This window comes from Solea solea, chromosome 3 (genome assembly GCF_958295425.1).
Source record: "Solea solea chromosome 3, fSolSol10.1, whole genome shotgun sequence".
In the NCBI taxonomy this organism is placed as follows: Eukaryota; Metazoa; Chordata; class Actinopteri; order Pleuronectiformes; family Soleidae; genus Solea; species Solea solea.
Window position 1 is genome coordinate 13,875,134 of NC_081136.1, and position 26,829 is coordinate 13,901,962.

Sequence of the window (26,829 nt, forward strand, 5' to 3'; positions counted from 1 at the left end):
ATGTAGAACAGTTTATACATTTGTGTAAAAATGTTAATACCAGTATTTGAGCTGTCTGACTCAAATAATGAAAATGCAATGCAAACACATGTCCCTGTTGCATGCTACATGTCTTTTAATAAAATGATATTAAAAAAATGTTATACCGATTCTACATTTTAGACTTTTGAATTATATCTTTTGGTCCTTTTCAGTGCCGACAGTGTGCAGAGTTTTCATCCCACAACCCAAGTCCACATCCTGTCACCAGATGGCTCGACGAACATCATGGAGGCCAACCTGCTCAGAATGAGTATGTAATCCGAATGAATGAATCACACCAAAAATAGACTTTTAATGACTTATCAAAAAGAAAAATGCCCCTGAAGACGTTTCCACATCAGGGACTAGTACCAGGAACTATGTGCACCAAAAAGGTCCCGGCTAAGGAGATAATACTTGAGGGTGCTACAAATACCTTGTGTTTTATATATTGATGGTCAAATCTCCACAGCTCAACAGCTCGTGAAAACTCCTCACATTAAGAACTGTTTAGTTTACATGTTTTAACTGTGCTTTGTTCCTAGAACTTGTCTCTTTACAGTTGTTTAATTTGTCCCAACCGAGTTACATCATGCTCTTGTTAGCATAACACTGAGACCATCTGCAAAGCAAATTGAGTTTATAAAGGCCATTGTTTTTGTCACCACATGCTCATGCTCAAAAGTACATTTAACATAGTCCTGTGCACATGAACTTTAAGCTCATATTAGCAGTCAAAGGAGATCTGCCGTTAGGTGCACCAAGCTAATTATGTGATGATAAATTTTCTATGGCATGAAGTAATTTCTCATTGCTCCTTAAAGATAGAAGAGAATGTGGCAGATAACCGCTTGAAGCCTTTGCGCGTCAGCAGTGGCTAAGCTAAATGTGGCAGCAAGTGTCAGGCCAAATCAATACACGCTTCCCAGGATTCCTTTGGTGCCATAATCCAGGGCCGTGGCGGGCACAGACCCTCGGGAGGCACGGCCTCTTGTTTTCCTCCCTCTGTTTGTTTCATGAGCACATACACTTCTGAATATGACAGTGCTGAGCACAAGCTAATTACCCCCTTGTTCCCCCCCCCGTTTTCTTTTTTAAAGAAAATGTGCTATAAACCTACGGTCATATTTCAGACACAATGAAACTCCTCCTCCCAACAGTGAGTAGACAGATATCACTAAAGGCAAGACGGTTGTGTCAAAGAAAAAAAGGATGACCTTGAGCTCAAAAGCCGTAACAGTTTAAAACGAGTGTGAATCTGTACTGTTAACTCGTGCTGCCTTGATGATTTCTGAGTCAAATATTCCCTTTGTTACATAATTTCACCTCAGTGATTCAGAGTTCACCTAGCGTGACCTGCACGTATAGCAGAATTTTCTATGAGAGAGGCCCCTCAGTCTTCCAGCTGATTTCACAGATCCGATTAAGTCACCGTCCTGTATTATATGCCTTTTAAATAACAAGATATAATTCTGGCATCAGGCTAATTAGCCATGATATTGAAGAATCTCCTCAACTAACGGAGTTCCACTGCAGCAAGTTAACACGGGATAAACAGTGTGCAACATGAATGGGGAAAATAAATATTTTATTTGACTATGCAGCATAAATTAAAATTATTTCATATATGTACTTATTTCTTTTTTTTTCTTATAATAGGAATCGGTGCACAAATAGAACCACATTTCACCAGGAGAAATAATTTTAATCCAGGATGAGGATTTGCACGAGTGTGAGGGAGGATTACCAGAACATCACATCTTCCCTTGTAAGTGGTACTCACTTACTTAAGCCATCATCCAGTCATTAAAAATGTAGAATTCCCGTTTTTTTTAAAGTGGAACATGATTCTGCTTTGTGCTCAGGAGGCAGTGAAGCACGATGCTCTGCATATGAAATGCATTTGGTCATCCCCCTGGCAACAGGGCCGGGAAAAGGTTCACTGAGTAAAATGAGAGCAGATTGCTTTTATTCTTTATTTAGAGAGTTATTCTAGACACTGAGTCACAGATGCCCAGCCACTGTAAAAATCATTCCTGCTCAATTGATGCTGTCGGAAGAAAAAGTTGAAGGCTTCAGTGCCTGTGGGGAAAAGCGTAATGGATTTATATTTGTCTCCTGCTTGTTTTTCACACTTTGGGGTTTTTGACATTATATTCCTCCTGAGACTGTCAGTAGCATCAACACAAACGTGACATAGTTATAGTATAAGTAAAATGTGGGTGGATAAGGGAGCAAACAGAGGGAGTGTGTGTGTGTGTGTGTGTGTGTGTGTCTGAGTTTAATGCATTTGTTAATAAGGAGGAGTCTTTTATTAAACCTGTTCTCCTTCACACTAATGTTTGGCCTTAGGCCTTAAACTTAAATTACTTGTATTAATGTTCTCCGGATGTGTTGAGTGTAATGTGTTCCACATTGTGTATCCAGTTCCTACAGGATTTAGTTTGAACTCACCTCAGGATATTAGAGCCTAATGGATAAACTGACCATTATTGGGCCATATTGGATTATTGCAAATATTTCTTGAGCAGCATACACCATTTACAGCATCATCTATTATACACGGAAATATTGAGGTGGTCAAATGCCAGAAATATTGTGCGTTTGAGCTATTTTGTCAGTGCCACTAATGTTCCAGCGACTTGAATAAAATATGAACCATGTTCTCCATTAGCACATTTCTGGAGCTTTCAAGCACACCTTTGAATCACTCATTTGTGAGGCAGATGGTTGAGTGGTAATCATTATGACTAATAACATGTGATATCATGTGAGGTTATGACTCAAAGGCAAACTGTCTATTCGTAAAGGCCACAAAATGCAGCTTGGATGGAAAAACAAAAAAAAAACAAAAATGTCTAACCAGTACTTTAACACTATTTATAAACACAACATTCATCTTTCTTGCCAGAAAATACTCTATACTGTTTTTAAAATGGGCCAATAATGAATTGCAGTAATACAGTAGTAAAACATAATTAAGTAATTTGTATGTGTTGTAAATAATGGATCAAAGTTTTAATAATGCAGCGTTTCTAGTTCCGCATCAGCACAGCCCTCACATGTCACTGCCGCTTCCTAAGGAACTGTGTGAATTTAAAAGCACAGATCATTTCCCCTTCCTGTCATCATCAATCATAATTACACAACGACTTCTTCACCTTGGATCAATTTGTGCCATTGAGATCAAACAGTGGCATTAATGGGCGGCCAGATTTCTCCAAAGGTAATCTATATCATGTGGTGTGAGCAGCTTTCAAGCCTCGGGACGGCTCACGCTGCGTATTGTTTGTCACTGAACCACTTTTTTCCCTGCAGCGAAAATGTAAATATTCTTTTGTCCCTTCCACTCTCTCAGTGCTGTTGACCATCATCGTTACTCTTTGTTTTATAAGTAGATAAACACAGCAGTGTATTTAATGTGATACTAAGATTTGTGCAATATTAAAAAGTTCTGCCGTTTAAATGTGGTTGCGCCACTAATGGCTATTGACAAGTGAACAAGCTTTAATTATCATTAGTTCACTCACAACACAAACTGGGTCTTCAAAGGTTTCACCCACAGTGCAATTACACCAAATTACTCTCACCACTGGAGTGGGCGAGGGGCTCCGCTTCCAGCGCACTCTTCCTGTAGACAGGATGTTTCAAAATGCTATGAATGGATGTTGTGCAAATGGCGGTTAAGTGTGTGTAACGAAATGCTGCACAATATCATACCGGCGAGATGAAAGGAGGGTGAAGCGGTGAGCAAGGCTTCACACAATAAGGCATCCAAACGGATTCATGGACAACCACAGAAAACATACTTTGCTGCATCTGCTCTTCTGACGTTTAACAGGATTAGTAGTCAGTAGTAGTAAAAACAAAAAGTTCTGAGTACTGAAATTGTGTAGCAGACCTGTAGTTGGGCAGGGAAACGAGTGCTGCTAAATCTTTCTCAAAAAATCACAATAATTAACTGATAAACCAATTTCTGATGAGGATGATGATCATATCCTATGTGGAACAAACAAAACATTTGAGGATGTCAAATCTTTGAGGTTTGGAAAACGATGATAGAAATTTCTCACTATTTTGTGCATTCTAATCATGAAACAAACCATTGACTAACCAAGAAAATAATTCATACTGAATATTCAATAGCTCCAGTACAATCGGATTGAACAAGGTACATTCCCAAAATTCAAAATGTATTGTTTCTAGACCTCTATCTTCCTTTTTTTTTTTTTGCCAAACTTTGAAATAAAAAAAAAAGGTCTATTTTGTCGGGGCTTTCCACTGAAGCACAATTGACTTAAGAACAAATTAAAACGGCTCCTGATCTCACAGCTCCATGATATACTATAATAATAGAAGGTTCTGGAACAAGCATTTAAGTCTTGGTTTTAAGCTAAAATGTGTACATGTTCTGAAAAGTGGATAACATGACAATATGGCAGAGCTGGCATATTATACAAAACATTGATGGACATGAGAGTGTGACATTGTCGTTTCCTGCTTTTTGTTATCAGGCGAAATTTGGCTACCGAAGTCTGCCACGAAGATTTCGTCTGGAAAACCTGTGAAGGAACAGCCAGGGACAACGTAAGAGAAGCATCCATTTTAAGTTGATCAGTTTATCAACAATTGCACAATAACTTTGCAGATTTTATGGCCAATTCTATTGCATTATTCCAAAAAAATTGCTTTGAACCACATCATAAAGTTGCAGTGCTTAAAAGGCATTAGCATTCATACCCAGGAGGTGTAACACTATAGTGCTGGGAAGTACTGTAAGAAACTCAGTGCAGCAGATGAAAGGGCATGAGCCTTACTTGATGTGTTTGTAGTTAGCAGCAGGCGGTTGTTTCTTACCCCACGTACTGTAGTTTAAGCACCCTGTCACTTTAGACTAGCCAGATCTGATGTTTTGCTGGGTGACTGCTGAGAATGCTAACGCCTTGGAAGTTGTATCCTGTGGCTCCTTTGGCTCAAATTAAACCCAGAGAGGCACGAGGAAGAACCAGGCGGCAGAAATGCCCACTTGAGAAAGGCTGGTAATGTAATCGCTCAAGCCTGACGCCACACACACACACACACACACACACACTCACACACTCACACTTCAATATTTATGCTTAAAGATCATTAAGAGCTTTCTATCCAAAAGATGAAGATGGTTGATGTTTGGGACTGAAAACTGCAGAGTCTTTGAGGGCGATTAGACCATTGGTTTATTATTATTTATTATTCTGAGTGTCTGAAACACACAGGATGGCCTCAAACTACACTGTAAAATGTGATACATGAAGTGGTCAACCTTCATTTATCTCATGCTTTAAAGTTCTAAGGCAAAAAAAGGGACGGGGTGGGGGTGCCAGCATTCGTACGCCTTCGAAAAACCTCAAGGCAACACATTTTTATGAAACTGTATTATATATTTTTGAACAAATGGCATTCAGTGAGATGTTACCTGCAATTAATAGTGCAGGTAATTAATATATCCACATGGAATCTATCTTCACAGACGTCACCTGTAACCAGGCTCCTGGTGAACAATACCAGCTGTTTATCACACTGGTGTCCACTCATATGGGCCTCTCTGTAATGTCTGTTTTCCTATAAATGGGAAGATGTTCTATTGAAGAAGACCTGAAACTAGTGATTGAGACCAGTAATTCCTAAGGGAACTGTTTCCTGATGTTATAAATCAAGTAGAAAGTAAAAGATTATTTTCCCTTAGACATATATCCAAAGGAGAGTATTTTTTACAACCGTCAGAGTCACCCCCTGGTGGCTGTTAAATACGTACTTCCTGGTTAGCTTCAACCAGCAAAGACCAGAAGATAATGCCCATATTTATATCCAGTCTAAGGAAGCGGCACATCCTTTTGTGTAATTAACTCTTTGTTTTTTAAAGAAATTAGTTGTGATCTCTCTCTGTGATGAATAACAGGTTTCTAATTCCCAAATATGGGGGTGTTTAATGAGGCCTAAGACATTTTATTGTCCAGCTATATTGCGGTCTACAGGTCTGTGCCCCGCTGAGTGTAATCATGCAATGCTTTGTGACACGGACAACACTCATGGCTGCAGCGAGACAAAAAACCTGCAGCCCAGAACTGCTCCACTTACGGGAGGCTGATGAGAGAGGAGCAGACAGGCGAGAGTGGGAAGCCCTGCAGTCATGCAAAATGCAAAAGAAATATGACTTTATTACGGCTCCCTAATGGTGGCATAACAATCTGCTCAGCCACTCAAATCTCAGAGCATTCTGGTCGAGTTCTTATTCACGCACAGGATCGGATGGGTTTGAAAGTCTCTCTGTGCAAGTGAGTTTGAACATCAGTGAGTTTGAATCAGAGCTTCAACCTGCTCACCTGTGACAGCTTTCGTTTATTTATTTATTTTCTGCTCTCCAGATGCTATAAATTTCCTGACAACGTGTTAGAAACCGTTGTCTTTGAAAAAAAAAACCATAATCTTTTTTTCCACAAAAGGATTCAGTTTGCTTTATTATATGGAACAAAGAAACCAGAAAATGTTCACATTTAAGAAGCTGAAACATCTGGAAAAAAAACCCTCAAACGGATGAATCAATTATCAATAGTTGGAACAATCATCATCTGATGCCCAGTGAAGAATTTTTCAGCTATCTATTTGTGGATTTAAAAGATAAATAAAACAAATGCGAAACACTCTTGTTTTCTCCTTTGCAGGCTTGTGGAATTAAAGGCTTGAATAATACATGGCTGAAAGCATCCGTCTCTTCGAGCTGCTTCTACGCACAGACACCGGGGGATTTGAAGGCAAGTAAGAGCAGATATAGACGTTTGACTTCAGTAGAAACAGATGCTGTCGAATCACCTTGTCACTCACCTGGTTTTAAAGCACAGAGCAGGCTGTTGACAGAATAACACAGGAATAAACCACCTTTAGGCTTCATAGTTTTCCTAAGATGGAAGCAGGGGTTTCATGAGGCATTGATATTTAAGCCATAGACCATATGTAAGAGATTGACATCATTTAAATAGTGAAGCCTAGGATGGAATTACCAGTTAGCCTCCAGGCAGCGACTCAGGTGTTCTTCATTAGAACAGTAGGTCAATTTAGTCAATTATCTTACCATTTAGAGGAAAATAGACATCTTTGTTTAAACTAATATCGTCTTTGGTTAAGGCAAAAGTCGAATTTTGTCTGAAAGAGCAACACTTGAGTTTCTGTAATACTGTGGCACAGATCTGAAACATTTTAAGTAGTTCATTCTAAATATGTCTAATATGTTCTTTAACAAGCTGATCTTTTTTGCACTTTGTTATTTATCACAGTTAAGTTATTATTCAGTATTTCTGAGCATGTCTCGATCCACAGGCTACTGTATTGTTTCCGAGTTGTTCGTGTCTTAAAATGACACATTAGACCTTCGGTATTTGTGCTCAGAGGTGAAAGCAAACTGTCCATGAAATATCCGTGTTTTTTGACATATGGCCGAATTGATGTCGACATATGTTGACAGTCTTAAGCGGCTTTGAACTCTGACCTTTTCAGCACATTGTTCGTCTTGGTCGATGAGTGATGCCGACTCTGCAGCGCTGGCAGTTGCTCTGATAGCAGTTGACAGGTTGTATGAGTCCTTTTGAGCATCAGATCACAATGTTGATGGGAGCTCAACCTCAGGCTGCTGTCATACTGGATCTGTTTGCTGACTTTAGTGTATGTGCGCAGGGCTTTCTACTGTGGTTTGAGATTGTTTTGTGCATTAGTGAATATCAGCTTGGCATTTTGATTTAGTGACTTTTGGCATTTCTGCAGGAAGCGCGTCAGCTGAGTGGCAGTAATTCACAGAGCACTTAGTTCTGTGTCTGCGAACCCAACTCGGCACATCCGGAATTGTCTCAGATATGTAGTTCAAGCAGGAATGACGCGGCTGTTGCAAAATGGGTTTTAGTTGCTTTTCGAACATGGACCAAAGAGCCAGTGAATGGTCACAACTTCTGGTGCTGAGCCCGATTTAGTCTTTAGTGACCACCTGACCAGCATACAGTGGAAGTGGAGTGAAAAACTCTTCTTACTTACTCATCATTAGATGTTTTATTTTTCAAAGCTTTAAACTGATACTCTTATTCTTTTAGCAGGTGAAGGATTTACAGTAAAAAAGAAAATTTGACCCACCAAAATAGTGCATTATTTATTTCACAAACAGGCAGAAAATAACATTTAAAATCAAAATCAAGCCTCTGCATATGTATAACAGCACAATTCAGTGGACAAATATATCAGTTTTAATCTTCGTTTACTTTATCTACTTGTTGAATTTACTGATGATTTAGTTGAACTTAATTGTGTGAAGATTTTGCAACTTACAAATAATTTGAATTCACCTAGAATGGCAAATATAAATAATGGTAAATATTTCTATAGCACTTTTCTAGTCTTGATGACCACTCAAAGCTGCTTTGCATTACAGTTTTGCCATTCACCCATTCACACCCAGTCCCTCACACATTCATACAGCGAATATATGTGCAGCACATGTTCTGTTACACATCGATGTGTAGACTAGTGGAGCCGGGAATCGAAACCACAACCTTCCAGTTGAAAGACGACTACCACTGAGCAACCTTTGCCCACAACTGTGAAACAAATACTCTGCTCCTCTCTCTCTCTCTCTCTCTCTCTCTCTCTCTCTCTCTCTCCCTCTCTCCCTCTCCCTCTCTGAGAGCTGATGACTCTATATCACTTTGTAGTGTCCAGTGCTGATTTCACAACCACAAATTTCTCCCAATATCCGTCTAATGCAGCCAGTCTGATGTTCTAGGAACAGGTTAAGCTGTTGACTCACACAGTCTGCTTTTGTGCTGCTGAGAATAAACGCTGTCTCTCGGCAGCTGTTGTTTAATGGTTCTCTCGCTCACAGCAGCCATGTAAGGGTTTAACTGCAGTGATGACACAGTCTGTTGCAGAGCTGCAGGTGCATCTACCTGGCAGACAGCCACTCAGGCTATTAGCTCACAATCCAATGCTGCCTATTTGGGGGGGCAGTTGTCCCTTTGAGCTGCATCGACTGCTGCTGGACTTGCATTCAGCGGATGCTTAGTGATATGTGTGTTTACAGATGATAAATTCCCATGACTGAGTTGCTGCACTTTAGATCTCGGGCCGTCACAGAGGATGAGCTGAGCGATGCGCAGCTCCTCAGCCCTCAGGTTAGAGCAAAGCTGGGCGTGCACGCTGCCAACTCGGAAGGAAGTAAAATGGCTGCAGCGCAGAGAATTAGGGTTTTTGTGGTGAACGATGTGGGTCAGTTTGTGTTCTGTCACCAAAGAGCAGCAAATATACTAGCCGCCAATAAGCTGTCAGTGGTTTGTATGTAAGTAGGAAGTGTGCAAACAAGGGGGTGGGGGGGAAAAAAGACATCAAGCCACAAAAGGAGACAATATGTTAGTTATGTTTATGATGTGTCAGCGTGTGTGTGCACAGCATGCACCACGCAGCATGCACCACGCAGCATGCACCACGCAGATTGCAGTGTGTGCTCAGTAGGATTATGAGGAAAAAGTGCAAGAAATAATCCCGAGTTTTCAATCTACATGTTGGACACCAGAGGCACATTTTTTTTTCAATTTTAAATTATGAGAAAAGCAAACTGAGAATAGATCTCTAAATTGGAATAATACCTCTTTCCCAGGAAAATAAATATTTGTGTAATATCTCATTTCATCCGTCATCGGAGTTCAATTATAACAACGCCATGAAATTTGCAGCATAAAGCTTCAATGTGTAACTTTTAGTTTTTTGTAGTTGTTATTCTGCCTCAGTTTGTTCCTTGTGAACAGAAACAATGTAAAACTATTTGTGTGTCGTGTCCTTGATCTAAAAATAGTCTCTATTGAGCAGTAATATTAGACCTGACTGAGGGAGTGTTACGGTGCTTTTCCACTGCACAGTTCCAGCACGGCTCGCCTCAGCTTGGCACAGCACGGCTCAACTCTACATACTTTGGTATGGTTTTCCATTACTATAGTACCTCCTGAGTTTGGGCTCATCATCAGTTTGGGCTGCATGAAAGTGCCGTGAGTTTCTTTTATATATGCGACAAACACAAACTACTGACGAGTGACTTATAAAGCAGTTGTTTTCAGTGTAACTGAATCATTAGAATAAGTTAAATAAAAAGATTTGTTCACAGAATCGTTCAGTACTTCCTGCATCTGAAATGAAACACGGCGGTTGTGATGCAGCTCGCTGCTTGTGATCGCCACTTTCAGCAGTGCAGTCACTAAATACACCAGGCTCCTCTGTTAAATGTTGAGATTTTACACATGTCCTTGCTAAATGTTGGAGATTAGCGCGTGTCTTCATGATTTTTTAAGTCTTTTTAACTGATCTACAGTTAGCATTGAATCCTGTGTCAGACGTTCCAATGACGACACTTTGACCAATCAGTGACCGGCACATATAGTATAGTATCACCTCACCAGACGGGTACTAAAAAAAAGTAACAAGGTACTATCACTAATGGAAAAGCAAAAAAAAAAAATTGTGCAGTGCCAAGTCGAGAAAAGTGCCATTAGTGTGGATACAGTCATCAGAATTCACTGCTGAAAATGTGTTTTCAGTCATACTCCAACTGTTATGAGTCCTGTTAACTCCAACGTTATGCACTACAGTCTTTGAGCATGTATCATCCTGGCCCAGAGCCGTGAAAAAAAGCCATTATTGAGCAACTAATAACTTGTTATTGACTAGAACACAAATCCCTCAAGACTATGAAAACGATACGTCTACATTCACACACACATGCAGACACATTTATGCTGGTGTGAGCATACGCAGACTCTCTGCCTCTTTTTTTGCATGTTAGTCACAGAAGCTTCCCTCCACTTCAGTCGATAGGCTTCCATTAAGAGCGGGGAGGCTGTCAAAGCAACCTGTGACCTCCTCTCGCCCTCGCGGAGCCCACTGGCCTGTGATGTCTGTATCAATATGAATTTCAGCCCCTTCCCAATGTCCATTAGTCTCAAGTATCTGTTTCCTCCAACTTGTACTATTGATTTGAGTGCGTCTTTTTTATCAGAGCCTGTACACTGATCTTAAAGATGGGGATGGGGGACCACTTCGTACACAAGGCAGATTCTGTCACGTGGACATCAGAGAGTTCATGTGTAGGATTTCCATAACCTCTGTCACACTGAGTGGCACGTCCACTCTCACCACAGCTCGTAATAACCTCACAGATGGACTGTTGCCCTCAGAGGTCAGGCCTTTTCATCTTGGAGGCCACAATGAAATGGCCTGTTGTCATAAATAAAGGGATATCACAGCAAACATAGACGCACAATATGATCACGTCTCCCTTGTGATTACCCTTTTTTAATATTCTCCGCCATCTGTCATGATGGTCTGATGATGACTAATAAGGCTTCATCATCACTGTGTGGTTTTAGAAAATGAGATCAATGTCTTTTACCCATAGAATTAAAAAGGGATTGTACTGGTGAAGTTCTTCTTCATCAATGTATCTCACAAAAATAAAGAAATTACTCAATGAGAAAATGAGACAGTGATTCAAACAATAATTTAAGGACATATACTGTATGTGACTTGAAATTATTACAAATATTGTTTAAAAACAAGGTTGTGTTGTGTTGTGATTGACTCGAGGTGCGCCACAATTTTTCACCAAATTTGTCTTAGAAATGCGTCACTCGTCTGTTCTATTGAAAGGGCTTTTAACAATTTGAGGTCCTTTTTTAATCTCAATTCTTTCGACTACCTTTTTATTTCTTTAAATATACTGCCTTTCTTTTTATTTTATTGTTGAGTTGCAATTTTGAATTTTGTAATTATTTCTTACAATTGTTTTATTTTCAAATGTGTTCTTCCAGTAGATCACCTTGACTCCGCCTTTGTGTTTGGAGGCTGCTGTATAAATGAAACGGCCTTGAAATTTAAAAATATGTGTTAATATCAAATATTTAAATTACTTCTTATCAAAGTGATGGGACTGAGGTGAAATAAGTGACGATCACTGAAACGATTATGTCAAAGGAGTAAGTGGCACTTAAAAAACAGTAAACAAAACTAATGCTGTTTAAAAAACAACAACATTACATTTTGTTTATTTGTTGTTTGTCAATATATTTCACTAACCCATTCATATATCAGTGAGCTGCTTATCTTTCAGACGTTTGCTGAGCATCCCATTTCCATTCACATTTGCACTATTACTTTTCAGTGAAAAAAATGCATTAAGTTTCTTGACACATCTCCTGAAAAAGTGATTTATTTATACAAAATGTAAATATTAATTTAAATGGATTTAAAGAGTAAGAACATATTTGCTAATGTACGTTCACTATTGAACAATATTTGGTTATTTTTTCGGTATTTCTGCATTAACTATAGATATTTAAATTCAGAAACGTTGCACATTAAGCATTTACATAATCTCTATATCTTCATATGAGAAGTTGAAAAACATTTCTGTTTTTCTCAAAGTAAAGAGGACACAACCTCTGTGACATAAATAGTAGCTTCAGCCAAGTTTGCCATGAAAGGGTTTAACTTTGGTAAACAAGATGTATGCAGGTTGTAACAGTTTTATATTAATAATGGATGTTTCTGTTAAATGCGAAGGCATTATCCTCTCGGTGCCTTTTGTGGTCCACACAGCTTAGTCTTCGCTGTGACTCCTGCATTTCCAAAGCGTGGCACGCATATGCTGACATTCGATTGCTCTTCACAGCAGTGACATGACAGTTTGCCACTAGGGGGCCTTGAGGCACGAGATCAGATATTCCTCCACACACACAGTCGCTGGGCTCCTGTAAGAGTTGGATGGATGACCTTTTGGCTTTATTTATGTCGTTGCCACTCGAGCAGGACCTTTTCATCAGATACGGTCATTGTAATCCCTCAGCCCCCATTCAATTTGCAGAGGCACTCTGTCACTGCAGACCACTAAAGTCGACAAAATTAATGGATCAATAACCCTCTGAAAGCCTGGAGGGAGGATCTAGATCCCTCCAGTCCCTATCAAGTTACATGTCATAATGAATGGGGTGTTGTTTATGTTGTAAAGTGCAGCGTCACTGAGTCTTCACCACAGTTTTCATTGATATATTTGGAACTATATATGATTGTACTTTATTATCTGTCGCTATTGTCTTTAAAAACCCTCAAAAACTCTTTAGTTAAAACCATTTTTTCCCAAGTTATTTATTCTCAAACTGCATTAAACTTTTTTGGTGCACTTTCTGAATCTGAATCTTAATAGATTACTACAAAACATTTTCAAATCAATTACCTGAGACTAAATGAAACTTTTTGGAAAGTCACTGAACAGCGATGAAAAGTGTTGCTTATTACATTTCCTGTCGGCTCCTTGCAGACAACAACACGACTAACACTTATGGAAGGGAGTGTCCAATTTATAGGGTACCTCTTGGTGTGGTCCTCTGCTGTTGTAGTTGTTGTACCATCTGCTTCAAGGTTTGACGTGTTGTGCAGTCAGAGATGTTCTTCTGCATACCTTGGTTTGGAGGAGATGTTATTAGAGTTACTGTTGCCTGACCTCTATCATTAAAAAGGCATTCTTCGACCGGACAACTGCTACTCACTGGCTATTTTCTGCTTTTCCCTGTAAACCTGGCTGTACATGAAAATCCAAGTAGATGAAAAGTTTCTCAAATACTCAGACCAACCCTTCTGGACACTACGTCCAAGGTCACTTAGACAGGTCATCATGACCATGTCTACATGCCTAAATGCACTGATTTGTTGCCATATGTATTGACTGACTGACTGACTGACTGACTGATTGATTGGACATATGCGATACCAGTCAGTGTACCTAATAAATTGGTTGGTGAGTGTATACAACATAGGTGTTTATTTTTAATGTGTTAACTTTAAAAGTTATCCATCCATACATTATCTACCGCTTTATCCTCCACCAGAGGGTCGCAGGGGGGTTTGCTGTGCCAATCTCAGCTGACATAGGGCGATAGGCGGGGTACACCCTGGACAGTTTGCCAGTTCATTGCAGGGCCAACTTTAAAGGTTAATTGTGTTTTAATTTAGATTTTATAGAAAGCAGTCATAGTAAACAGCAATTAATCTCTCAGATCTCCTCCATCCATCAATTCTCTGTCATAGAGTCCATATAAAAATGGATTCAGTCTTCAGATTTGAAAAGTGAAGTCGGATGGAACTAGGGGGCGACTCCACTGGTTGTAAGAAGAAAATGAGCCATTTATAGGAAAATGGATGATAAATCATGACCCATGAGTGGACACAGTGTCATTGACAGCTGAAATTGTCCAAGAGGAGCCTGGTTGCAGGTGATGCCTATGAATTTCTGGTTGCAGAAACTGACGTAGTGCTGATCAAAAATGCAAGTTTGTTCTGTAGCTTGAAGACTACGTCCATTTTTATACGGTTTGGAGAGGAGCTGCAGCCACAGAGTCCATTTTATCACTAATCTCTACTATTCTCACTAGAGGTAGACGAGTTAATTGGTCCGGCATTTTTAGTTAATTGTCAACGATTACACATTTTTGCTCCCACAATTAAACAGACAAATTCTCCTAAGCCCGTAAAACTTTATATCCAAACATTCAGCAATTTTGTGTATCATTGTAATTATCAGCATCATGTACCGTCAATTGGTCACTTATTCCTAAAGATTGGCATCGGCCATAGAAAAACCCTTATTGGTCGACCTCTAAATCACACTTGGTGTCTTCACAGTTAGCGGTAACTGCTGCGTCACATCCAGCCCATCCCGTGGCAGCATTTACAGTAATTGATGGTAATTATAAATCCTGTCTGAGACTGCACAAATAAAGCTTGCGGCGAAACAGTCCTCAGTCGTGTGAATGTAGATTAATAGGTCATTATCAGGGTTATTAAACAACTATTCATACATTCAGCTCCAGTTACAAACAAGGCCAGTGGTGAATGATTGATATGAAAATAGCAATCAAATCTGACAATCTGTGTTCAGGAGATGAAATTGGCTCTGACAACATGTCAGCCTCTTAAAGAGTAGTACGACATGAAAAGGCATTAGCCAGCACACACACACACACACACAAGAACAGCGTGCAGAGACGTTTGTCCAAACATGGCTCTCCATTCTCTCTCTCTCTGTTTGTCGATGTGATTTAAAACGACTGATCCATACGTCACAAGCTCTTTTAACGCGACCTCCGATGGTAGACATGCGTACATGGTGGTCGGGCCATGTCTCCACATTTGCATGCTATAGTGGCACGAGAGAAACCCCCACCACAATCTTTCAGTGGGACCACATTATCACTTGCAAATGGGGATCAATGATTTCAAACAATAGCTCTGAGCATTCATACGTTTAGCGCTGAATGGAAACCATGTGCTCTGCGGGTTAGTGATGGTCACACTGGAGAAACGTGCTGACAGCTGTGGACAGCCTTGAGGTGAACATCAGACCAGAATAGTGCAGCCAAACGCGCAGTGCTATTCCTTTTGCTAAGAAAAAAAAAACATCTTTCCAGCCACTGTTGGCAGTAAGTCAATGTATCACATGTATTAAAGTACCCACAGTGCTCACCAGTCATCGATAGCCCTAAATGAGTGCATATGGTGCCTCGGCTTTGGGCGTCTTTTTGATCAGGTTGAGATTTTAATGGATTTCTCTTTGCCTCTGACAGACGAGGCCGGCTCGCAGCAGAATGCGAGCAGCCGCTGGGGTCATTTGAACCTTGTGGTTGCAGAGCAGAGTGCTACAGACACAAAGAGCCAACGCTGCGTTCACAAGTGTCCGACAGCGAGAGAGTCAGGAAGTCTGGCGACTGTAAACCTCACCCGACCCTGACCCCCACCCCCTCCTCCATCGCCACCACCCATCTCGGAGTCACTCCAAGACACGAGCAGCAGGCACACAGTCCTGCATGCTCCACTTGTGAGTTGACTTGCAATCAGCACGTAAACGTGAACAATTTTTAAAATTTTTAGACCCCTGACCTAACCGTTGTTTATTATTAGCATTAATGTAAGCAGCATTTCTGCATTAAAATATAATAAAAAAATCACGGCAAGACTAACATACTTTGAGTTTTGTGAAACCAAAATGTTGCAAACACTATTTAATTCCATAGAAACATGTTTGTTTTAAATGGCGCCTGCTGCTTTACTGTCACCGCTGTAATTTCTGGGACAAACCCTGTATGAAACATCAGAGTGAGTAAGACAGTAATCAGTGCTACTTGTTAGCTAATGTGTTGGCTTTTGGTTTTTCTACTAAGTGTATTTGTCTCTAATTGGCGTCTGCTGCATGTTCACTCTCCCTGTAACGTGGAAGCAAACCAGACAAAAAGACAATTCCCATGATCCCACGCTGCTTCTCGCTATCATTAAACAATGTGTTTTGTTATTGTTTTGTTTGAGATTGAGACCTCTAGTGGCAGAGAATGCATACTGTGCATTTAAGTGAGGACCCATCGTGATTAATGTTCAGATGTTGGAGCCGTATTCATAGCTGGAAACACACAAGCCTCTTACCCCTAACCTTAACCTAACCTAAACCCAGTTCTAAACCTAAAACCACGTCTTAACTTTCAACGAGCCATTTAAAATTGTGAAGACCAGCTAAAATGTCCTCACAATGATCGGTTTGAATCAAAATGTGTCCTTGCTGCCGACACACAAGCTCAAACTTAAACTATATTATCATATATTTCCAAACACACTATTATGTGAGTGATTTATATAATAATCCATAATTCAGTATATACCATGTATTTGAGATATTGATATAATATAAATATAATTGAGATTTTCATCTAAATAATAAAAAACACATTCCACCTTTACATAAAGCTAAATGTTTACCAGATGATTGCAGGTTTTCAAGCTCACCCTGTGTGACAATATTTTATTTAAATATATGTATAAAGCTATGGCCGCAGAGGGACAGTGTTACTTTATGGTAACACGATTTAGACTTATAGGTTTTCGCTGCATTACACACAAAGATATTATTACTCCATGTAAATGTATATTGGCTGTATAGTCTTGTCAATGAATATCCTCAGTCATTCAGACAACCATGCAAAGGTTTTACTAGACAAACTTGAAAAGTTTAAAGTAATGAAGCTGTAATTTCACAGTTGGGAGTGTGATTTAGCAGCATTTTATTGTATACTATATAACAGCACACATCTCTAAAGTGTTTTTTAAAAGTGTGATTAATACAGTTAAATAGCCACACCTTTTAATAATTTCACAATAAAACCTTAATTGTCACAGGTAAAGCCTGTAAAATAATAATGATTAGTAAAGTTCACCTTTCCTATATAGTTCTCCTTTTACATATACATGCTTTCGAAAAATAATATAAGATAATTGTATATTTTAGTTAACTTTACAATTTGTTACAAGCAAAACAACTTGTTGCTTACGTGTTGCCTTTTTTGGTAGCAGTTCCTAAATTAAGGACATTTGTTTTGGTTTTAAAATTGTATCCTAATTTTAAGATTTAAAATTAAGTATTCCTTAAATGACCACGTGGAGCAAAACCATTTCCTTTGTCCAAAAACAGCATCCCTTGTAAGTCCATTGTAAGAAACAATGAGATACAGTACAACTGGTCATGCACAGCAAAGGTATATCGGCAGGAATTCAGCAGAGAAAACAACAGATTTGCAGGCAGACAAAGTGGTTGAGTGAACTGGTTAACAGCGACGGGGCCTTGAACGGCTGTGACAGGGAGGGAGAAATGAGAGGCTCCAGCACTGAAGGGGGAAGTGACCCGGAAACGGTGTGTAAGTGCAGCTTGTCGGGCCCTTTAGGAAAAAATCTCTCTAGAAGCACTGATGCAAGTCCACCTAAATACACATTTGTCTTATTTCTCTGGCTCTTTCTGCAGAGATGTATTACTCAGCGACATTCATTTGTCTAATAGCGAAGAAAAACAGATAGTGTGGAACCTCTGACTGCTTTTACCAGACCTTTTAAGTAAAGAAGTAAATAAAAGAGTCAATTGAACACCATTTAACCGATTAGGTTAAATGGCTATCATAAGGGATAGTGTTACATTTAAGTCTTTTTGTATTACAATTTTAAATTACACATTATTTGGACCAAACAAACTCTGATTACTGTAAATGAGAGTGCTGAAGTAACACTGAAGGAGTTCAATTTAGGATCCATTGACATTGTGTTAAATCTAATTCTTTAAATGTTCAAATGTTGAATTTAACTCTATCAGGAACAAATACACTTTGGCTACTGTTACTTTTAGTGTTAACGTAGCATTGTTTACATAAATTAACCTTATCATAATCCAACACTCTGTAATTGTGTTGAATATAGCCATTTTAGTGTTAAAGTGTTGACTTTAACACTATAATATTGCTGAATTTACAGTGCATTTAAGAAAAGTAGCATAGAAAACCCTTGCCCGCACATCATTTAACCAAACAAACTAGTTTTTTAACTTTAGTTTACTTTTTCTATTTACAGAAATAGATGATAAATATAAATAAACAAATTAAATCCATTTTTTTCAACCTAAAGTTAAATTTAACAACCTACTGAAACACATTTCATTCCTCTTTACCTTGTACCCTTCACTTCTCAATATAAATATATATTTTTTTCCTGTGGCAGAAAATATGATAAAATTAATAATCGCCTGTGTTTGTTCTATATTTTTACAATTAAGGGTAACAAAAAAAAAACGAACATTACAGTGAGTTTACTTTCAGAAGAGGAATACATTTGTCAGGCTGATAAAATGGCTCTCAAAGTTCTATGATATTTATCATATGTTTTAAAATGAAGAGATTACCTTTCAGAGTATTTGGTGAAGAGTCTGACTGCTGCAGGCACCAAAAACCACCATTACTTGCTTTTTGTGGGTCAAGACAAAAACCAGACTGTGTCACAGAAATGTGCTGTTGTTATGAAGGCTGAGGAAAAGTGTTGCATTTGCACTGAAAAATAAATGAATGCAGGAACGTGACCAGTAACAAATAGGTAACTTGATTGTAGAAGATGATTCGTTGCAGGAAGTGTGACAAGAAACTAATTTTCAACCATTTTCTGACCTGTATGAATTTACAGAAACATTTACTGAACTTTGAGTTCGCTGATCTTTTTCCCTAATAACAGATTTTCTACGCCTTCTAAATTACCGACCAAATGCGTCATAAGGGTGTACAAATATTTCAAATGCTTTAATGAAGTTGTAGTTCTTTCAACACACACTTCGGCCATTTCACTTTCTTTTTATTGGAAAAACCCATCATTGTCATGATATAATAACTGTACTCACAGTTGAACAGTGTCATATGAAAGATCAAGTCAAACAAACATAATACTATAAACAAATACTATAATACTATAAACAAATACTATAATCCTATAAACAAAAATAATAAGGCCACATGAATACAAGTGTTGTATCGCTCCACAGAAACTTCAACATAGGAGTTAGAAAGGAAGTGTTTTTGCGGTTTAGCAGAAGTTGATGCAGCATTATTCTTAACGTACATTCGGTCAGATGACATTACTGCGCAAAATAAAAACGAAAACGTACGTTGAAACCGTAATAATAATGATAATAACAAACATTTGGGATGGACAAAAAGTGGCACATGCATGTCATGGATAGGTTTACATCGAAGTTTGTTGAATTTTACAAACTTAAAAAAAGAATCAATAAAATAAAATTATACAAAATAAGTGAGTGGCTTATATAAAGCCAGATATACAGTATACGTCCACGCACCCTAACATCCCGCGCAGAGGAAATGGTCAGTCCGCATCAAACAGGCCAAAATATTTGCCAGTGTTGGAGAAGTAGATGTAAGGCGCAGCGTTTGCCGTCGGGTAAATGAAGGGGAAAGACATGGGTAATAAACATCCGCTCAGCAGGCTGCTGTCTTTGTAAAAAGTCGGTAATTGCACGTTTTTTGCCGCCTCGGAGAAGTGATCCGCTGCCAGCGGCCCGTCCATGTCCGTGGACAGCTGCCTCTTCAGCTTGTTGCGGCGGTTCTGGAACCAGATTTTCACCTGCGTCTCTGTGAGCTGCAGAGAGCTGGCGAGACACGCTCTCTCCGAACTGCTCAGGTACCGCTTCATGTCAAAAGTGGCCTCCAGCTGGAAGATCTGTCTCTTGGAGAAGATGGTGCGCGTCTTCTTCTTCACTGTGGCTTTGGTGTCAGCAGTGGTTTTCTGCTGCTGCTGCTGCTGCTGCTGCTGCTGCTGCTGCTGCTCGGATGTGTCCTCCGGGCTTTGCGCACCGGGACAGGCGCCGGCGCTCTGCAGCGACGGTGTGTTTTCCTCGCTGTCCGCACACTGGACTCTGGACTTAACTGTGGATGAAGCGACAAAACGTGCGTTGATGCAACTTTAAATTCAGGCACACTCCTGCCAACCTCGTGCGTAAAACACATGATTGAGTTAAAATTCATTAATCATCAGTTGATGCTCAGAAAACATTTTTACTCGTTACCCTCAGTCTAACTCTTGTTAGCATTTTACGTATTGCTCTGCCTTAGAACTATCTACCACTTGAATAACAACGTCCCTGTTATCTTGTGCGTAATACGCATCTAAGAAAGCAGCACAATTCTGGAGATACGTAGTTTAAAAAAGTAACGACCCCAGGTTCCATAACGTCAGATTTGTTTTTTTTGAGGAAATAATTGTATTCGGTAACCTCAGACTAACTACTTTTACATATCTGAGCATCTTTACGCATCACTCTGCCTCTAAACGTATCTTGGATAACATATCCCTGCGTAACAATTGGTGCACAATTCTGGAGAAAAACAATAAAACAAAACCAAAAAAGTAACAACAGCAGACAATATAGACAATAGACAAATATTTGTTTTCGCGTTACTTTTAAGCATCTTTACGCATCACTCTGCCTCTAAGCATATCTATAATCTTTTTTGGAGAGACAACATTGAATGTACCTGTTCTCTCTGGGCTGCTGTCGTGTCTCCTCCGGACGTCCCACACCTCCTCATACTGCGCTTGGAACTCATCCTTATATCCACTGTCCCTCTGCCACGTTGAGAGGTCAGACTCTCCTCCGTCCTCCTGCTTCAGGTTGAGAATGCTGTCGATGGTGAAGGTCAAAGAAGAGCTCCGGCTCGAGGCGTCCCCTTTGCTCATATTCCCGGACATTTCATCTGTCCCTCCGCGATTCCCGAAACACCGGCGTCTCCGTGCGCTCTGACCACCATCGCTCCACGGCTGCGACTAGAGCGCAGAGGAGCCGGCGCGACGCTCTTCAACGAGCCGGAAGACTGCGGTCTGGCAGCTTTTGATTGGTGAGGTTGTGGGCCAGATGAGGGCGGGATGCTGGTTTTCCCGTCTGGCTGCCATATTGTAGAGTTATTAAACACTTTCCTGTCCTCAGACGGTGTGTAAGTATGTGTGCGCGCGCGCCAGCTGAATGCAAGCCACTGACGAAATTCAAGGCAACTGCATGTTTAAGCAGAGATTTAAAACTTTGCTGACATCACTGATTTCAATGATTGATCTGTTGTTCGTTTCTTTTTCTTAGCTCTTTTTAATGTCTCACTGCTTTATATCTGATATGAAGAAGGAGTTCCCCAACTTCTATATATTTTTTTTCATGGTCTCTTTGACATGCAAAACATTATACATGTGCACATCTGCACCAATTAGTCAATTACTCTTGTATCTTAACTTAAATAGTACTGGTTCATACATACTTTCCCTACTTTCTTAAATATTTGTTGTGTAATTTCACTGCTGGAGAAGCACATTCTCACTGTGTGTAATAAACTCAAAAACCACAGAACACATTAAATGCATAGATTTTATTCACATTTGAATATATCTGCGTACAAAAGTCTGTTGTAATCTTAAATCAAAAATAAAAAACAAACAAACTTGGGTATTGCTCATACTGTCCCCATTTATGCTCACAGCTTTCAAGAGTCCCACACATCAAAATGCCTTTTCATAAAAGGATCACACAAGTCACAGGTTTCTTTTTCACGTGACTAATTGTCCAATCACACAGTGCAGTATATAGATACTTGATGTGTTTAGATCTTGTGAAATAAGTGTGTAAAACTGAGTGGAATATATTGCCTAGAAACCCCCAAAACAAACTGAACCGGCACACAGTGGCTCTGACTTCAGCCTTAAACACAAAGCTAAAACTTGTAAAGTGAATGCATTTGAACTTTGAGTTTCACAGTTTAATCCTTCAAATCTCTAATCCATGCTTATACCCCTCTCTCCATGTTTTTTTTTTTTTTTTTTTTTTTACAGCTCACATTCTCATCTGGCTTTTTTAGTCACACATTTACAAAGGCTGAAATGCAAATGCTGAGTTTTAAAATTCTACAAGCTCAAATGCCCGATTCTTAATTGTTTCAGTATCTGAATTGTCCATATAATTATGTAAATAGTCACAAAATAGGACCATATTTAAATCCTGTGTGATCTTGTGTTGTTCCATCTGCAGAATGTGAACAAATAAAACTGAAAACCTTTTTTGCTGCATCTTTATTTGATTAATTGGTGTAAAAAGAGTCACAGGTATATGTGCTTGTTCGCTTTAACACCTCTCACACGCTTACAGTCACACCAGTTTGATCGTCCTTGTAGAAAAAAGTCCCACAGAAACAGTTAAGCACAGGATGAACTGTCCGCTTCTCTTTCTTCTCAGAATGTAAACTGCTACGAAAAAGAAAGATTTGCTGCTTCTTTATTATTTATTGTTGTCCAAAAAGTCACAGGTATGTGCTGGGCTGCACTTTTACAGTCACACCAGTCCGGTCATCTGCCGTGTTATAAACGACACTGGCTGAGTGAAGTGAGGAGTCAGTGGATAGTTAATGGCACTAGAGAAGCCGGTCGGCAATGGCGACACTTGGGCCAGACTTGTGAAAGTTACAGGCGCTGGGATGTTCTCGCGATACAGCACGGGAACTCTGATGACCCTCTGTGCAGTGTAGGGCCGCACGGCCGCTCCGCCACTGCCGCCGGCCTCCATGTCTTCAGCGACCTGCCTCTTCCATTTGTTCCTGCGGTTCTGAAACCATATCTTCACCTGTGTCTCTGTGAGCTGCAGCGCAGTGGCGAGCGCGGCCCGCTCTGAGCTGCTCAGGTAGCGTTTCAGATCAAATGTGGACTCCAGCTGGAAGACCTGACTGCGGCTGAACACGGTGCGGGTTTTCTTCTTTCGAGTTTCTTTGGTGTCACCTGAGCAGAGGAGAAGCTGTTATTTAAAAACTACAGTGAGCAACTTTTCAACATAGTGAAATAGCCGTTACATTAAAATGAGTTCACACAGTGCTGATTAAGTCTATCAGTGCCACATGATTCTCTGTGTTTCTCAGCAGTTTTTAGATCTGATGTTGCCCAGTGACATTTGTGCACTGCACTCAGGAAGCTATTTGGAAGGAAGCTAATCTCAAGACAAATGGTGGCAACGGCAACATTAAGCTGGTAGGGTGAGACGAGGACTAGTATTAGTATTAGTTTATTTAAAGACTGCAGTATGACTGAGAAAACAGAGCCACAAACAGTTGCTGCTCTTATTTTCCCCTGTGCTGTCACTGTATACACACAAGCTCCCTCAGTCAGATCTGATAGTATTAGTCTGCTAAAATCAAAAATTACGCACTGCAGCTTTAAATTACCGGAAACCCCAATGGGTTCCCTGCAATTTCTACATATATATATATATATATATATATATACATATATATATATACATATATATATATATATATATACATATATATATATATATATATATATATATATAAACATTCAGCTGCCTTAAGAATAAAGCAGTTTGTCTCAAACTCGTCATCAGGCTGTTGACACAAGGTTTCATGCCCATGGCGCATGCGTGACGCTCACTCACTTGCGCTTTCCACACCACAATTTTTCGGATTTAACCCGGTTGTTCACTCTGACCTGACCTTGCTCACAGCTGTCCTCCCGAGAGAAGCGAGAGGAGGACACGTCTTCCTCTCTCTCCTCCACTGTCACTGTCTCTTCCCGCTTCTCGTCCGGTTCGTCAGTCTCCTCCGCCCGCCCCGTTAAAGCTGGGGAATCCCGGTCCCTCTGTTCATCTGAGCAGCTGATCATGGACCTTGGACCTGCAGAGGGACCAAAATAAATAAAACCTCACTTTTAATCAAACTGTCTTGACTCGTGTACACAAAATATAAAGGCGCTGTTAAACCCGCGGGGAATTACGCACATGCATTCACGGACTCTCCTTTTCTTTTCCATGTTTTAAACAAACAAACTTCTTCTTTTGTGGTTGAAACAGAGTGAGGGTTTTGTATTGATGCCAAACACTGTCGCTCAGACTCATAATTGGGGCGTTTGAGTGCACGGACGCAGACGCAGTCCACTTGTGTCCCACTCGAATGCCAATGTGAGGATATAATAAATAAATAAATAAAAAATAAATAAAAATACTAACAGCTAAATCTGATCCACGTGGTCACTTTTACGCACGCGGCGAAATCGCTGCTCTGTTGTAATTCTGACTGTGACGTCACGTAATTAATTATATCACGCGTGATCATTTTCTAACGGGCTGATCAGCTTTCACTTGTCACGACCCTGTTAAACGGCTGTTAATCCCGTTGGTCCAATCCAACCAACGAGGTTATCTCCTACACAGACCAAAAAACAACAACAAACAAACCAAAAAACACTTGGTTTATTTCACACCATGTTTGAATGATCATCTGTTTACAACAAACACACAAGTCAGAACAGTTGGAGACTCACTTCTGGTGGCGCCGTGAACTGTGTCCGGCGATGTCTTCTTCCAGTTCAGCAAATGTACGTGTCCAGTTTCTTGTCGGGGACACATCGCCGGCCTGTGGACGGTAACTTTCCCCACAGCAGAAGCTCCTCCGTCCGAAGTTCTCAGCAAATTCTCAATGTAAAAAGACGAACCTCTCGACGGAGCTGCGAGCTTCGACGTCGGCTCTTTATCGTCCAGCATTTTGATCTGTTTTCTGTCGCCACGCTTCTTTTTTCCCCTCTCTCTTGAAAAAGAACAACGACAACCAACAAAAAAAAAAAACACTTCCAGATATAAAATGTTATAAAATCATTCCCGGGATTGACTTGTCCTATTCCCAGACCGCACTGTCTCCCCTGCAGCTCCGACACGATCCATAAATCCTCACATGTAAGACATCCAAAGTATATATTAAGGAAGGAATGAAGGAATTACTCCATGAACCAAACTGGAGCGTGTTTGTCTTCAGAGCGCGGAGTGCGAGTGTGAGAGCGCACAGACGCTGTTATTTAGGTCAATGTAGAGCAAAGATACACTGTTGTTCCTCGGGGCGCGAGATGGAGAGAGAGCTTCATGTAAAACGGCACAGTACCGCCTATTGGTTACATTTGTCCATGCACACTTTCTATTTCTTCTCATTCGATGTTTGACCTATTCCTACATTTTTCATTGAAAAACAAAAAATAAAAATGGCTTATTCTGACTGCATATGTTTTCCACTGTAAAATAGAATACCCCTTATAAATGATGTAAAAATTATTTCTCATATTTAAATTGACTTATCAGTTGTCTGTACCAGCGCTGGCCCAAGCTTTTATGGGGCCCTAAGCTGATTTTCATTTTGGGGGCCCTGGCCACCACCTTGACTATCAAAACTACAAATGCACCACTATAAATTGGATTAATTGTAGTATGTTTTATTATTATAAAATCACAAAAGTGGCCTAGTAGTAATTTTCACTTTCATATTCAAAGGGAAGCTGAAGTGTGGTGATATTGAACTTTAATTAAACAAGTCATTTTTTTTTTAAACATAGAACACATGTGCAAATCGAATATCTAAAGATATCTAGTTTTCTTTATGTTAAAAGTTTTTTTTTCTTCTATACACACCATTGGCCGAGATGCCGTTTAGTTTGCTGTGGTCAACGTTCATTCATAACTCGTATATGTAAGTTTTAGATTTAAAAGTCTTCACTAATACTGTAAACCTGAAACGACAGAACAGAGAGGTTTACAAACAAAGGAAGCAAAGAGTGAATTGAATGATGTTAATTCAACTGGCAAAACTGCAGTTACAGATGAGGAAAACATCTGAGGCTAATCTATTTCAAACTGATGGAAACCTTGACGTAAATGAGCTAACTTTAATCTGGGAGTGTGTGGATGATTGACATGAGAGGAAATTATTAGTTTAAACAAATCAGTTTTCTCTGTTAAAACGATATGAATCGTCAAGTTGAGTCGATTTGTTTTTGAGTGTAGTTTGATAATTTAACTAAAATAAATGCCATTGTAAAAGGTTTGATGACTTTATTTTCGTTGATTATTTGACATGTAAATATCAGTTACCTGCATGATGAAGCCTGTCAGTTGTAACTGAACAATGTCGGTTACACCTGACAGAAGTGAACAGTAAAAAGGTAAACATTTACGTTTGTTACCTTGTTTAAATATCCCTATACAGACATAATAATAATACTACTAAGTTTCATAAGAAGTTAAATTAATAAAACAAAGTTGTGTTGTTTTTGCCACATTAAAAATAAATACTATGAAATTACAATATTTTCACTGCCATTCCAGTGTTTTTCACAGGCAAGTGAAAAACACTGAAAAAAGTTTCTCCTCCCACTTTTTCAGAAAATGTTGTTTTATTTTTATTTTTATATACCATAAAACTTTCCTGCGTCCACATATGAATATTAAAACACTCTTCTAGTACTTAAGTAATAGGTATCAAACTTATATTTGTGAACAGTGCACTTTGAAGCTCAAAGCCTCACTTT

At 39.6% G+C, this 26,829-nt stretch overlaps 2 protein-coding genes and 1 long non-coding RNA gene across 3 annotated transcripts; 1 reads left to right on the forward strand and 2 right to left on the reverse strand.

The window, feature by feature from the left end:
• Positions 1 to 210: 210 nt before the first annotated feature.
• On the forward strand, positions 211 to 6,813 carry LOC131455722 (uncharacterized). Its single transcript, XR_009239832.1, has 4 exons — positions 211 to 292; positions 1,681 to 1,789; positions 4,536 to 4,608; positions 6,723 to 6,813. It is a non-coding gene; the product is annotated as an uncharacterized LOC131455722 (long non-coding RNA).
• Positions 6,814 to 19,246: 12,433 nt separating this feature from the next.
• LOC131456895 (homeobox protein HMX2-like) lies at positions 19,247 to 21,373 on the reverse strand. Its single transcript, XM_058625570.1, has 2 exons — positions 20,976 to 21,373; positions 19,247 to 20,366 (listed from the first exon to the last, which is right to left on the reverse strand). Exons 1-2 carry the CDS (start codon positions 21,187 to 21,189, stop codon positions 19,807 to 19,809), a joined length of 774 nt encoding a protein of 257 aa, XP_058481553.1. The 5' UTR covers positions 21,190 to 21,373; the 3' UTR covers positions 19,247 to 19,806.
• Positions 21,374 to 22,419: 1,046 nt separating this feature from the next.
• LOC131456934 (homeobox protein HMX1-like) lies at positions 22,420 to 25,313 on the reverse strand. Its single transcript, XM_058625630.1, has 3 exons — positions 24,802 to 25,313; positions 23,976 to 24,155; positions 22,420 to 23,247 (listed from the first exon to the last, which is right to left on the reverse strand). The coding sequence occupies exons 1-3, from the start codon at positions 25,019 to 25,021 to the stop codon at positions 22,808 to 22,810; spliced, it is 840 nt and encodes a 279-aa protein (XP_058481613.1). The 5' UTR covers positions 25,022 to 25,313; the 3' UTR covers positions 22,420 to 22,807.
• Positions 25,314 to 26,829: the final 1,516 nt, after the last annotated feature.

Coding starts and splice junctions, on each gene's coding strand:
- LOC131456895 (XM_058625570.1), bottom strand. CDS start 21,189: ATGTCCGGGAATATGAGCAAAGGGGACGCCTCGAGCCGGAGCTCTTCT. Junction 20,367..20,975: donor CAGCAGCCCAGAGAGAACAG/GTACATTCAATG, acceptor CTTCATCCACAG/TTAAGTCCAGAGTCCAGTGT.
- LOC131456934 (XM_058625630.1), bottom strand. CDS start 25,021: ATGCTGGACGATAAAGAGCCGACGTCGAAGCTCGCAGCTCCGTCGAGA. Junction 24,156..24,801: donor AGTTCACGGCGCCACCAGAA/GTGAGTCTCCAA, acceptor GTCCCTCTGCAG/GTCCAAGGTCCATGATCAGC. Junction 23,248..23,975: donor GGAGGACAGCTGTGAGCAAG/GTCAGGTCAGAG, acceptor TCCTCTGCTCAG/GTGACACCAAAGAAACTCGA.